This window comes from Mus musculus, chromosome 15, assembly GCF_000001635.26.
Source record: "Mus musculus strain C57BL/6J chromosome 15, GRCm38.p6 C57BL/6J".
Lineage (NCBI taxonomy): Eukaryota > Metazoa > Chordata > Mammalia > Rodentia > Muridae > Mus > Mus musculus.
Window position 1 is genome coordinate 80,992,358 of NC_000081.6, and position 14,472 is coordinate 81,006,829.

Consider the following 14,472-nt stretch of genomic DNA (forward strand, 5'->3'; position numbering starts at 1 on the left):
TCTCTGCAAGCATAAGGACCCACGTTCAAGTCGCCGGCACCCACGTAAAATGCCCAGCAAAACTATGCACCTACAACCCTTGCTGGGGAAGCATGACAGGAGGGTCTCTGGCCTTTGCTTCCCAGCTACTCTTGCTGAATTGGTGAGCTCCAGGGTTAGAGGGACCCTATTTCAAAAAAAGGAGGAGGGAAGTGATGAGCTCGCGCTGGCTGCTCTTCCAGAGGATCTGGATTCAATTCCTAGTACTCACATGGTGGCTCAGAACCGTCTAACACCTGTACCAGGGTAGTATCTGGTACAACTCTTCTGGCCTCTGAAGGTACCACCGTATGCACATGATATATAGACACATGTACAGGCAAAATACTCACGTACATAAAACTAAACCTTAAAAAGCGAAAAGCAATAGAGAAAAATACTTGGCATTGACATAGACATGTGTGTGTCCCTGACAGACACATGCAGATACTACACACATACACACACACACACATACACACACACACACACACACATCAAAAAGATACAAGAGTATTAAGTAAAATTGTACCTACCGCCCAGTTTACCTTGCCTTCTATTTTATGTGAGATGAATACCCTATTTACATGCTTTTATATTGTTTGTTTTGAATAGGGTCTCTCTGCATAACTTTGGCTGTCCTAGGAACTCACTAGGACCAGGATGGCCTCAACTGACAGAGTTGTTGCCTCTGCCTCTGCCTCCCTAGTACTGGGATTAAAAGTGTGCACTGCTACGCCTGGTTTTAATCTAGCTCTGCTTGTTACTGTTTTTGGCATGGAGAAAGCCTGCAGTGAATGGTAGCTATTAAGTATGTCTGGACAGGTTGGTTAGGAACATAGAGGAACACTGTGCTGGCTAGTTTTTATGTCACCTTGACACAAGCTAGAGTCATCTGAGAGGAGAGAACTTCAAATGCCTACATAAGATTAGGCTGTAAGCAAGTTTGTAGGGCATATTTTTTTTTTTTTCCATTTTCTTAATTAGTGATACGGGAGGTTCCTTCCCATTGTAGGTGGGTGCCACCTCCAGGCTGGTGGTCCTAGATTTTACAACAGGCTGACCAAGCCATAAAGAGGCAAGAAGCAGCACTCCTCCATGGCCTGAGCATCAGCTTCTGCCTCCAGATTCCTGCCTTGACTTCCTTCAGTGATGAACTGTTTCCTGGAACTGTAAGGGAAATAAACCCCCTTCTTCCTCAAGTTGTTTTTGGTCACAGTGCTTCATAACCCGAATGGAAACCTGCATTAAGACAAGCAATCACAAGCTGAGGCAGAGGGAAAGAAGCTAATGGTTGAGCATTGAAGAAGGAATAAGCAGATGAAAGTAGTGTAAGCAGGGAGCCAAGGCATAGGAGCTGAGGAGAGAATGCTGCACATTAGGAGCTACTAGGTTATTGCCCTCCAGGCAACACCTGCCCTACATCAGATCTGAATCAGGTACTGGCTGTAGGGCAGACATGTATATTACCAGCACGCAGTTGGAAGTATTAGGAGCACCTGCCAATGACTGAGTCTTTCAAGAGAAGGAGGCAGATGAGCACAGGAGTCAGAAAGTGTTTGTTAGAGGCCCCATCTGAGTTAGAATTTGAAAGACTGTCCAGTGGGGATTTGAGACTCCTAGGTCTGTGTTTTCCTTCCCAAGCCCAGCAGAAGCAGCACCAGAGAAGTGATGTCCGCACTCAGCAGTCTGAAATCTGCTGGTCAAGATATCCTTGGTCAAGGGACTGAAGAGATGGCTCGGAGGAATATTTTTCATTTTTTTATTTCATTTTGTATATGTATCTCTGTGTAGTGCACACATGTGTGTATGCATGTGCAGGTATGCATGTGTGGAGGCCCAAAGTGGACATCAGGTCTCCTTGATTATTATTTCCACCTTACATATTGAGACACCTTAATGAATGCAAGTGAAATTTCTCACAGTGATGGCCACAGGTCAGCTTGATCTAGATTCCTCATTGAGACTCCCTTCCCAGGTAATCCTAGATTGTGTCAAGTTGACAATTAAAACTAATCATCACAGCATTTTCTCACTGTGTTGTAATTATAATAAAAATGCAGGTGTCGATCACCAAGTTGTCTTGCTTCAAGGGGCAGCATATTAATCTTTAATATCAACAGTGCTGCTAACCCAGTCTTGAATTCCAGTAATGTCTCTAACACAGAAGCAGATTTAAAATACAAGTTCTTGGGGCTGGTGAGATGGCTCAGTGGGTAAGAGCACCCGACTGCTCTTCCGAAGGTCTGAAGTTCAAATCCCAGCAACCACATGGTGGCTCACAACCACCCGTAATGAGATCTGATGCCCTCTTCTGGGGTATCTGAAGACAACTACAGTGTACTTACATATAATAAATAAATAAATCTTTAAAAAAATAAAATAAAATAAAATACAAGTTCTCTCCTAAGAAAGATATGTGTTGCTGGGCGTGGTGGCACACACCTTTAATCCCAGCACTTGGGAGGCAGAGGCAGGTGAATTTCTGAGTTCGAGGCCAGCCTGGTCTACAGAGTGAGTTCCAGGACAGCCAGGGCTACACAGAGAAACCCTGTCTCGAAAAACCAAAGAAAAAAAAAAAGAAAGACGCATGTTAATTTCATTTGTTTTGTCTCTCACTCTGAAGCCCCTGCCCCTGACTCCGAATGCTGACATTACAGTCATTACAGTCGTGCACCATCACACCTTGTTTATGTGTGCTGGAGACGGAGCCCTGGCAAGCCCTGAGCTACATCCCAGACCTTAACTTCTTTTAAAAAATATGCATATTTATTTTTTCTATGTATGTGGGTGGGTGAAAGCATATGGAAATCAGAGGATGACTTTCTTTTTTTGTTTTTCCAGACAGGGTTTCACTGTGTAGCCCTGGCTGTCCTAGATTTCACTCTGTAGACCAGGCTGGCCTGGAACCCAGAGATCCTGCCTGCCACTGCCTCTGGAGCGGAGAGGTGTGCACTACCACTGCCCAGCCAGGGGATCATTCTCCTGCCATGTGGGTCTTGAGGATTGTCAGGCTTGGCGGCAAGTGCCTTTAGTGCTGAGCCATCTTGTCAGCCCTTAATTTCTTTTTAAAATGTTTTCAAGTTTCAATGTTTTAAAAAAAAATCAACAAATTGTTCTTTACAGTGGTTTTTATTGCAGAAATTGCCATTGGTATTTAAATTTCCACTGGGAGATGAATATATCAGTGATTTATTGACTGTATGAACAGTATATAACATGCTGATAATGTTTAGTAGAGAAAGTTTGTTTTGTAGTTTTGAAACAAGGTTATATGGCTCAGGCTGACCTCAAAACTGGTACTCTGTAGCCAGGATTAGCCTAGCACTCCTAATTCTCTTGCCTCTACCTCCCAAGTACTGTGATTTCACAAGTGTGTGCCACCACATGTGGTTTAAGATGTCTGTGATCTCAATGTGTTCATATATGAAATAAAGCTGAGCATGTAAGAGAGGAAAGTCAGGGTTGGGTAGGGAGTATACTCTCTGTCAGAGTTCCTACTTAACATATACAGTGCCCTACATTTGATCCTGGCATCTCTTCCTTTAAAAAAAAAGTAGGGGTGGATGGAAAGTGTGATCTGATCAGAGGGCATCAGGTCCCCTGGAACTGGAATTACACAACAGATAGTTGCGCAGCCATGTGGGTCCTTGGTCCCCTCTGTAACAACAGCAAGGACTGGAGGCCATGTGAATGTTGGGACTTGAACCCAGGTCCCCTTGAAGAGCAGCCAGTGCTCTTAATCACTGAGCCATTTCTCCAGCCCCCAGGGCAAGAATTATTGTGTGTTGCTCTAGTGTGCTATTAAAAGGTTAAAGACTCTCAGCATGGTGGTAGACATCTTTTATCCCAGTACTTAGGCAGCAGAGGGAGGTGGATCTTTGTGTTTGAGGTCAGCGTAGACTACATAGTAAGCTCCTCCAGATGAGCCAATGCCACATCATGAGACGCTGTCTCAAAAAACAAAACAAAACCCAACCAAACAAAAATTCAAAGGATACCAGAATTTCTCTGTCACACATAATGAACCCAGTGGTTGTTTATAATCTAGAGACTTTTGTTTACTTATTTTTTTTTCCTTTCCAACCAGGGATTTTTTTTCCCCCTTTTGGTCTTTATTAGATATTTTCTTTATTTACATTTTAAATGCTATCCCAAAAGTTCCCTATACCCTCCCCCCGCCCTGCTCCCCTCCCCACCCACTGTTTACTTATTTTTATGACAAGGTCTCTTGGCTGTGTAGCCAGTTGTCTTGCCTCCTCCCATATCTTACCAGAGAGCTTATTTGTCTAGTAGCTGTAGTTTGAGTTTTTCACTTATGTTTACATCTTACTGTGTTGTTAGTGGATAAGATGGTCCTCTGGGCATTTACACAGAGCTCAGGAGACAGGGAAGCATTGTGAAAAATAAGTTTGAAAATGGCGTCTTTTCCCCTAGGCGTGTATTTCGCAGATGGCTATGCTTTGCTCATCTCTTGGGTAAGCATCTTTTTTTCCTGTAGGCTGATTTTATGCCTTTTGCTTTTGAAAAAGTATTTCATTTCAGCATGATGGGAGTCATCTGCAGCCCATGTGAAAGCTGGGGTACCTGGGGATTATGTCCAGCCTTTACAGAATAAGCCTGGGGCTTGTCAGCTCTAGTTCCAAGGCATTTTCCATTTGTTCATTTTCCATTGGTTACTTAGACTGTTGGGGTTGGGGCCTTCCTACAATAACTTGAAAAGTAACTGCTGTACCGTTTAGCAGTTTAAGAAGCTCATTTTTCCCAGGTTGCTAAGATGTCAAATTCAAGCTGTGCTGTGTTAGTAAAGTGTTACCTACAACTGAGAGGGAAGGGGATCCCTCACAGTTACAGACAGCTATTTGCACTTTATCTCCCCACCACACACACTTTTTCTCCACTTGGTTTTGCATAAAGATTAAATCCCCAAAGAAGGAAATTTGAGGTGGCAAGTAGTAAGTAGCCTTGTCACCAGAGGAAAAAAAAGGCTTAAAGACCTGCACCTGTCCTATTCCAGTGTAATTAGTAAATTGTAATTATTTCTAATTATAGTACATATAGTATAACATTAGCCCTAATTAGTTAAATAATTACTTTGGAGATAGGGTCTTCCTATGAAGTCCTGGCTGGAACTTGATGTGCAGGCCAGGCTGGCCTCAAACTTGTGGAGATCTACCTGCTTCTGCCTCCTGAGTGTGGGGATTAAAGCCCTGTACCACCACACTGAGTATTAAATTTTAATTATTATCTGGGGCTGCAGAGATATCTCAGTGGTTGAGAGCACTTGTTGAGGACCCAGATTCAACTCCCAGCATCCTATATGATTGCTTACAACGATCTGAAACTCCAGTGCCAGAGACCCTGACCCCTTCTGATCTCCTTAGGCATCAGAGACACATACAATGCACATACATATGTACAGGCAAATACCCATACACATAAAAGTATAGATCTTTAAACATTTTAAAATTTTAAGTAATTGTCTTATGTGTATGGGTGTTTTGCCAAATTCATATCTTTGTACTATGTACATGAAGCATCCTCAAAGGCCAGAAGAGGGCATTGGATTTCCTGGGATTGGAGTTACAAGCCGCTGTGAGCCACCATGTGAGTGCCGGGAATTGAACCTGGGTCCTCTGGAAAGTTAGCAAGAGTTCTTAAGTGTTTTTGAGTGTTACTGGCACAGTTTCAGGCCAGACATGATGGCACATGCCTTTAATCCCTGCATGGGGAGAAACAGGCAGATCTCTGTGAGGTCAAGGTTAGTCTAATCTACATAGCAAACTTCAGGACCAGCAGGGCTATGTAGAGACCCTGTCTCAAATTTAAAAAAAAAAAAAAAAAAAAAGAGTTTCAGATTTTCCAATTGGGGATACTACTTAGATTTTCTAAATTCTGAAAAAGTGTGAAACCTCAAGGAGTTGTAGTCCCAAGTACTTCCAAAGAAAGTACCATAAAGGATTAAAATCAAGCTGTACATAGTGGCTATATCTATAGTCCCAGCGTTTGAAGCTGAGATGGAAAAGGTGGAAAAGGATCACTTGAATCCACAAGTTTAAGACCAGCCTGGGCAACAGAGGCCAGATATTAAAACATAAAAACACAACAAAACCAAGATCAATATATGGCCTTCTTGGCCTGATCACCTTTTTGTTTATTTTGAGCCAGGATCCCATTATATAGACAGGCTGATCTTAAATTTGCAATTCCCTGCTTCTGCTCCCTGAATGCTCATATTATAGGTGTGGGCCCTATGCCTGACCTAATTCCTCCTTCCCTCCTTCTCTCCTCCCTCATATAGGTCTAGTCATCTCTCTCTCCCTCTCCATCTCCTTCTCCCCCTCTCTCTCCTCCTCCCCCTTTCTCTCCTTCTCTCTCTTTCTCTCTTCTCTCTTTCTCTTTCCTCTCTCTTTCTCTCTCCTTCTCTTCCTCTTTCCTTCTCTCTCTGTGTTTTGTTTTTCAGAGTCAGGGTTTCTCTGTATAGCTCTGGCTGTCTCTGGAACTCACTTTGTAGACCAAGCTGGCCTTGAACTCAAAGAGATCTGCCTGCCTCTGCTTCCTGAGCGCTGGGATTAAAGATGTACTCCACCATGCCTGTCCCTAAAATTTTTGTTATTTGTTTGTTTTTGAGACAGGGTTTCTCTGTGTAGCCCTGGCTGTCCTGGAACTCACTCTGGATGGCCTCGAACTCAGAAATTCGCCTGCCTCTGCCTCCAAAGTGCTGGGATTAAAGGCGTGTGCCACCATACCTGGCAAAACTTTTTTTTTTTTTAATAAAAATAAACTGTAATGAAAGGTTTTGTAAAGTAAAAAAATAAAAGCTTGGTGTTGCCAGTATGATGTATAATGGATTTAACCTTTCAGAGATGATTAGGTGTGCATGCCTTTAATTCCAGAACTTGGGAGGCAGAGGCAGGAGGATTTCTGTAAGTTCAAGGCTAGCCTGGTCTACAAAGTGAATTCCAGGACATAATATACAGAGAAACCCTGTCTCAAAGCAAAACTTTTGTGTATGAGTGTTTTTGCATGCGTGTATGTATGCCTGGTGCCCGAGGAGGTCAGCTGAAGACATTGGATCTCCTGGAACTGCAGTTGCAGATGGCTGTGAGCCACCATGTAGGTTTTAGAAGCATCTCTAGTGTCTATACTAGTTTCCTCCTTCCTTTTAGCCTTTCTCAGACTTTCCCAGCCCTGAGCCACTCTCACCAGTTTATCTGTTATCTGTAGCTTTCAGAGTCACCTCATCTCTTTACAGAAAAAAAAAGTGGTCTTTAGGCTCTTAGGTGCCACCAAAAATCAATGTTTTTGCCTATATTGGTTCAGCCTTTATGCTTCCTGGAAGATGTCTGGAGAAAGCCACTTGTGTGGCAGTAACTCTGCTGCCTTGTCAGGGATATATGTCCCTTCAGTCCATGTCAGGAGACCACAGGAAGTGAACGGTACCTCTGCACCTGCATACAGTGGCAACATTTGTGGGAAAATGTGGGATTGGTAAACTAGGAAGGGACACACAGCATCAGAACTGGCTCTCTTAAGCTTGTACATTTAATTGTTACAATTTCTTCTGAGCAACTCAGAAGTGGCTGCATCAATTAAGGTTTTCTAAGGTTTCTTTTAAAAAGACTACAAGAGGGCAGCCATAGACCAGGTATTTGTGGAGACTAACTGTTTAGGCTAGGTCTGTCAGTTCTGGGTGCTTTCAGGGAAATTTCCATAGCAACCAGAAGCTGAAAAACCTGCCTGCCCAGCTCAGCAGTGTCACATCTGGGAGACTTAAGGTCAACCCTAAGTATATGTGTCCTTAAGTGCAACATGAATGAAATAGCAATCGAGGCTCTCAGCCTGTAAAAATGTGTACACCATCTGATCGATTCTCAGTGCTTGCACCCACAACATCTCCTACCCTGGGCATGGCCTTTCAGTCTCCATTGATTTCTGGGCACCTGGAGATATTGTTCAGTCCTACCAGATTTTGCTTGATGGCTGTTCAGAATCTGTGGATTTCTTTGCTGTCTGAGAACAGAGGTCAAAAGCCTGTCTTCAGGGTGAGCAGGGTGAGGTGCCCTTGGCATCTGCTGTTGCTTCCTCCCACTCTTCCCCCCACTGCATCCTAGGCTCTGAGCTCACTGGCCCCTCCCTGCATCTGGATCCTCCCTCAGTGAAGTCAGGCCTTGATCTCTAGCCTGGCTTTGGCCCTTGCTCAGACCTCAGCTCTCAAAGGCTCTTTTGATACAGAATTAGTCCCATCTTACTTTGTCTCTTATCTAATTTTCTACTACACTGCAACAGCCTGACCTTATCCACGGTTGTGCTGCCTGGCTCTGTGCTCAGTCATTGTTTGCTGAGTGACAGTGAGTAGGAGGCTGGTGAGAGGGGAACTGCTGTTGAGAACTCTCTTCCAGCCCCTTCTGCCCTCCAGCAGATGTCGGTTCCTCCTCTTTAAACAACCTCTTTTCCTCCATGTTTTTGCTCCATATTTTATCTCCTCCTTTCCCTCTTCCTTTTTCTTTTTCTGACAGGGTCTTATTATGTAGCCATGGCTGGCCTGGAACTCATAAAGATCCACCTGCCTCTGTTGGGATTAAAGGCATGTACTACCCTGCCTAGTTGATTTCTCCTTTTTTTTTTTTGTTTTGTTTTTTTTTTTTTTTTTTTTTTTTTTTTTTTTATTTATTTATTATATGTAAGTACACTGTAGCTGTCTTCAGACGCACCAGAAGAGGGCATCAGATCTCATTACGGGTGGTTGTGAGCCACCATGTGGTTGCTGGGATTTGAACTTCGGACCTTCGGAAGAGCAGTCGGGTGCTCTTACCTACTGAGCCATCTCACCAGCCCCTTTTTGTTTTTTTTTGTTTTTTTTTGAGACAGGATTTCTCTGTGTAGCCCTGGCTGGAACTCACTCTGTAGACCAGGCTGGCCTCAAACTCAGAAATCCACCTGCCCCTGCCTTCTGAGTGCTGGGATTAAAGGCATGTGCCACCACTCCCAGCTGATTTCTCCATATTCTTGCTAACATTTTTTTAAAGAAAAAAATCAAAATTATGTATATGTGTCTTTGTATGTCTGTGTACATGTAAATGCCTTTGGGTCCAGAAGAAGTGATTGGATCGCCTGGAGCTGCAGTTACTGGCAGTTGTGAACTGCCTGATAGGAGTGCATTTAATTCAGGTCCTCTGAAAGAGGCTCGTAGCTGCTGAGCCATCGCTCCAGCCCCTCCTTTTTAAAAAATGTTTTCTGAGACAAGGTCTCATGTGGCCTAGGATTTGTCTTCATCCTCGTGCTGGGATTACAGGTGTACACTGCCACATTTAGTCACATGCAGTGTTGGGGACGCAGACTGAAGAGTTTGATGTGTGCGAGCGAGGAGAGCACTCTGGTGTTTGTTTGTGTGAGCCCTCATGGCTGTGGAGTAGCATGCCTTCACAGTTTAGATCTCCTTTGTGGTTGATGATAACCCAGTCACTTTCACCCGCTATTGGCCATTTCCCTCTCTTATTTGAGAAATGTATGTTCAAACATCTTTTAAATTTATTTTGTGTGTATGTCTGTCTCTGCATCACATATGTGCAGTGCCCTCAGAGGCTGGAAGAGGGCATTAGCTCCAGAGCTAGAGGTACAACCTGCCGAGAGCTGCGGGGTTGGTGCTGGAAACTGAACCCAAGCTCTGGAAGAACAGCCAGTTCTCTTAACCACTGAGCCATCTCTCTAGCCCTGCTTAACTATTTTTAAATTGGGCTTTTTGTGTCTTTACTGTTCAGTCTTTTTACTGTTGAGTCTTTAAAAACAAACAAACAGGACAGAAAAGAAGTGACAAGACACTGACAATGATGAGAGAAATTTGTATTTGTTTGTAGAATGGGAATATGGTATATAAAGGCTGTTCAGCCAGCACCACCACTACCATACCACCAACAATACAAAACAGAACAATGAAAACCCAATCCGGGGGCTGGTGAGATGGCTCAGTGGGTAAGAGCACCCGACTGCTCTTCCGAAGGTCCAGAGTTCAAATCCCAGCAACCACATGGTGGCTCACAACCATCAGTAAGGAGATCTGACTCCCTCTTCTGGAGTGTCTGAAGACAGCTACAATGTACTTACATATGATAAATAAATCTTTAAAAAAAAAAAATATCTTCGAGGAGGGGAGTGGTATGAGATGAGTGACCTCTCCTTTGCTTTCCTAACAGGGCTGATGAAGCCTCAGGACAGTCAGAGAAGCCAATGATGACCGCTTGTGCCTAGACCTATGAAGTCCTGCCGTCGTCCACAGCACATGATGTCAGGTGGGAGCAAGGCCTGCATACTCACCAGGAGCCCGTAGTGGAGCTGACTTGTGATTTCATAACCAGCCTTCCACTGAGGCAGAGCCTCAGCACCTCACAAGTCTTAGGGCAGCCCGGGCTGTGAGGCCTTTTCTCAGAAAACAACCCAAACCACCGGAGAGACTCTGCTAGATGAAAGAAGTGGGAAAGAGGGAGGAGAGGCTTGGGCTTTGGGGCTTTGGGGTTGGTGACCGATGCTGTCTTCTCTGTTAAGTCTCTAGCTTCCTGCTCCTCTGGCCTGTTAATCCTCCCACTGTGGCGGAGGAGGAGGCAAAGAATCTGTGTTTATGTGTTGGACGTGCTGTTGGTTTTCCACAGTGTTCATTTTTCCGCTGTTCACCAGCCTCCTTGGCCCACTCTGTACACCCAGTCTTTTTCATGCTGATTCCCTTGGATAAGGGAGGCATATCTCACTTCAATGGGGCCTCCACATTTTCATTCATTCATTCATTCATTCATTCATTCATTTATTCATTCACTTTCTGAAATAGGATCTTACTATGTATTCCTGGCTGGCTTGGAATGAGAACTTACTACCTAGACCGGGCTGGCCTCAAACTCAAATTCGTGTGCCTCTGCTGGGATTAAAGGTGTCTGCTGCTATCATGCCTGGTGTTTCTGCTTTTCTTGATCATTCTTATCTTTGGTCTTTGTAGGAAACCACACGCCTTCTGCCAGTGGCCCTTTCTCTGCCCTGACTCCAAGCATATGGCCCCAGGAGATCCTGGCAAAATACTCACAGGTACAACAGTTAGCATAGCCAGGACCAGCCTGCCATGCCACTATGCCTTTCATGAAGAGATTTACCTTTGCAGGTATTCTGGGAATGGATGACCCACTCAGTGTTCTCACAGGTCATGACTCAGTACTTGAGATAACATCGTAGTTTCTTGGGCTTGTGGGAATCAGTCATTAGCTAGGAGGAAGATTAACTGGAGACACGGGAGGACTGAATGACTAGTCAGCCCTTGTAGGTGAATGACAGCCAGAGAAGGCATCACAGAAGGGTAGCCTTTCTCAGGGTGGGTTCTAGCAGTCAGCATGTGGAACTGCTTTACAGTAGAGGACTAGACAAGCCTTCTTCCTTACTCTGATTCTAGAAAGAAGAATCCTCAGAGCAGCCAGAGCTCTGCTATGATGAGTTTGGTTTCCGTGTGGACAAGGAAGGTAAGATGGAGCCCATTGTGTGTGAGCTTGCTGATGTCCTTGGGAAAATTCTGGCCCCATGTCTTGCTTTCCTCTGCATGTGACTTCTGAGGTCTAAGCGGTGTCACCTCAGGAGTTAGGGACAGAATATATCTGAGGGTGATGTAAGTTTATGGAAACTTCTAAGTTTTTTGTTTCGTTGTTTCAAGACAGACTTTCTCTGTGTAGCCCTGGCATTCCTGGAAGTGGCTTTGTAGACCAGGCTGGCCTTGAACTCACAGAGATCTGCCTGCTTCTGCCTCCCAAGAGCTGGGATTAAAGACATTATTCTCTACCACATTTGGCTTTTTGTTTTGTTTTTAACTACTGATCTTTTTTTTAGATACATTTTTTTTTAAAGATTTATTTATTATTATATCTAAGTACACTATAGCTGTCTCTTCAGACACACCAGAAGAGGGCGTCAGATCTTATTAAAGATGGTTGTGAGCCACCATGTGGTTGCTGAGATTTGAACTCATGACCTTTGGAAGAGCAGTCAGTGCTCTTACCCACTGAGCCATCTCTCCAGCCCTTTTTTTAGATACATTTTATTGATCTTTACAAAACAATCAGTTATTTATATTGCAGAGAAGTTAAACAGTGCAGAAGGGATGAGGATTAAAAAAAAAATGAAGAGAGTGCTCCAGGACAGTCAGGACTACACAGAGAAACCCCCTCTTGGAGGGGGGACAAACAAACAAACCTGTAGTCCCATGCTATGAGGAAGCTGCTGCTGTGTGAGGGGCTCTTTTCCTGACACTGAAATCGCACCCGTGACACCAGGAGCATTTGCTATGTTACTTAAGATGCTTTAAAAAACACATTTTTGGGGCTGGTGAGATGGCTCAGTGGGTAAGAGCACCTGACTGCTCTTCTGAAGGTCTGAAGTTCAAATCCCAGCAACCACATGGTGGCTCACAACCACCTGTAATGAGATCTGATGCCCTCTTCTGGTGCGTCTGAAGACAGCTACAGTGTACTTACATATAACAAACAAACAAACAAATAAATAAATCTAAAAAACACATTTTTAATGGCTGCATAGTATCATATTACATCAGATTTACTGATGTTTTGTAGCCTTTTTTTTTTTTTTTTCTTTTTTAAAACAGGGCCTTTGTACAGAGTCCTGGCTGTCCTGGAACTCACTATGCAGACCAGGCTGGCCTTGAACTCACAGAGATCCATCTGCCTCTGCCTCTGCTGGGAGTGTGTGTTACCATTGTTGGCGTAGCCGTTTCTCTATAAGAGCGCCTGACTAGGTGCTTATTGTGAAGAGCGTTTGCCAGCACTGACAGCCTGTCCTCAGGAAGAGCAGGGGCAGTTCCTTAGCTGAAGCACTCAACTCGGGTTTCTAACTCAGGCATTAGTTTTCCTCGGTCTTTTAATTTGCAAGAAGATGGAAGTTAAATGTCGAGGTTGAGAGGGACACAGAGGACTTTCGAGGATGATGGAAGTCAACCCTCGTCGATAGGTCACCAGCTTTAGGGCTGAGAGTTCACAACGGTACAGAACAGGGCCTTGACATTTGTTTATTGACAGCCATCGAGATGCACACTTAGGACTTGGGCATTTTCTCTGTGTAGTGTTGACAAGTTGAGGTTTTTAGGACTAGCTTGGACAAGAGCTTGGCTTAGGATGAGCGCCGACGAGGCTTTGTGGTTAAGACTCACCACACAGATTGTTTGCTGGCCACAGGCTTTGTCGTCATCTGTTCCCCGGGGTTCATGAGGCTGTGGTACCTTGTGCTTTCTCCCATTTATGTTCCCAAAGATGGTCTTGACCACACAGTTCCCATTCTGGTGGAGAGAGAGGCAGAAATAGAGCATGCTGGGGGCAAGAATGGAGGATCATTCCATGGATAGAAAAGGGGGGTGAACTAGTTACACATAGGGAGTTAAGTGAGGCTCCTCACATGGGAAGACTGGAGACTCAGTGGAGAGGAGAGGAGTATAACGGGAAGAGCAGTGACGGGCAGAGGTTCCAAGGAGCAAATGGGTTTCCTGGGAGAAGTGGAGTGGAGGTGGAGGGAGTAAGAAGGAAGGGGTGATGTGAGGATGGAGCCTAGGAAGCCTTCGGTTTGGAGCCTGAGATGGGGGTGGGGAGCAATGAGACATTTCTGACAGTAACATGATCTGACATGTCCTACACACACAAAGTAGATATAATTAAAAAGAAAAAAGAAAAAAAATGGGGTCCAGGAACCTGATTGCTATAGATTGAATTTGATATTTAAACTACAAGGAAGGCTCTTCATACCTTCAGAGCCTCTGGAGGATGGCTCAGGTTTCTGGGTCAGGCTGCTTTGAGAAGAGGGTCTGCTTGGCTCTCCCTTGCCACTAAGCAGACGGTGTAGCTAGAGCTTCCAGGAGGCTTCCAGCAGGGGGTCTATTTCAGAGGAGCCACCTGGCCTCTACGACAGCTCCAAGCAAACTCATCAGGGCAGACTGGACTGCTGTGGGGAGCGTGGAGTGAGGAACACGCTTCCTTCCCTTCTCTGTTCTCTTGGTGGAAGGTTCTGAGCCTGGATGCAGCCAGATGACAGGCTCACCCCTGGTGGAGGACCCCCCGCAGAGGCTACGTTGGCAGGCTCACCTGGAGTTCACCCATAACCATGATGTTGGGGATCTCACCTGGGACAAGATTGCAGTCTCCCTCCCCCGCTCTGAGAAACTCCGTTCCCTAGTGCTGGCTGGCATCCCACATGGCATGAGGCCACAGGTAAGATGGCCATAGAGACAAGGAGCTCCCAGGGGGCTGACAGTGCCCTGGTCTGTCACAAGAGAAACCATGCTACATGGCTTCTCCTTCCAGTTGTGGATGCGGCTCTCTGGGGCGCTGCAGAAGAAGAAGAACTCTGAGTTGTCCTACCGTGAGATTATAAAGAACAGCTCCAACGATGAGACCATCGCTGCCAAACAGGTAACATGGGGCAGCC

The 14,472-nt window shown here is 44.9% G+C and overlaps 1 protein-coding gene across 10 annotated transcripts in view; it reads left to right on the forward strand.

Annotated features, from left to right (window-relative positions):
- Window positions 1–14,472, forward strand: part of Sgsm3 (small G protein signaling modulator 3) — a 34,529-nt gene that overhangs the window by 14,596 nt on the left and 5,461 nt on the right. For 6 of the 10 annotated variants that reach the window (XM_030248261.1, NM_134091.2, NM_001357669.1 and 3 more), the window contains exons 2-6: window positions 10,212–10,307; window positions 11,003–11,088; window positions 11,447–11,513; window positions 14,050–14,255; window positions 14,349–14,456. In XM_030248261.1, coding sequence (XP_030104121.1) covers window positions 10,271–10,307; window positions 11,003–11,088; window positions 11,447–11,513; window positions 14,050–14,255; window positions 14,349–14,456 — 504 coding nt within the window. In that variant the 5' untranslated portion in view covers window positions 10,212–10,270. Of the gene's footprint in view, window positions 1–10,211; window positions 10,308–11,002; window positions 11,089–11,446; window positions 11,514–14,046; window positions 14,256–14,348; window positions 14,457–14,472 lie in introns of all 10 variants that reach the window. The other 4 variants (XM_006520249.4, XM_006520244.4, XM_006520245.4 and 1 more) reach the window with 1 other exon arrangement.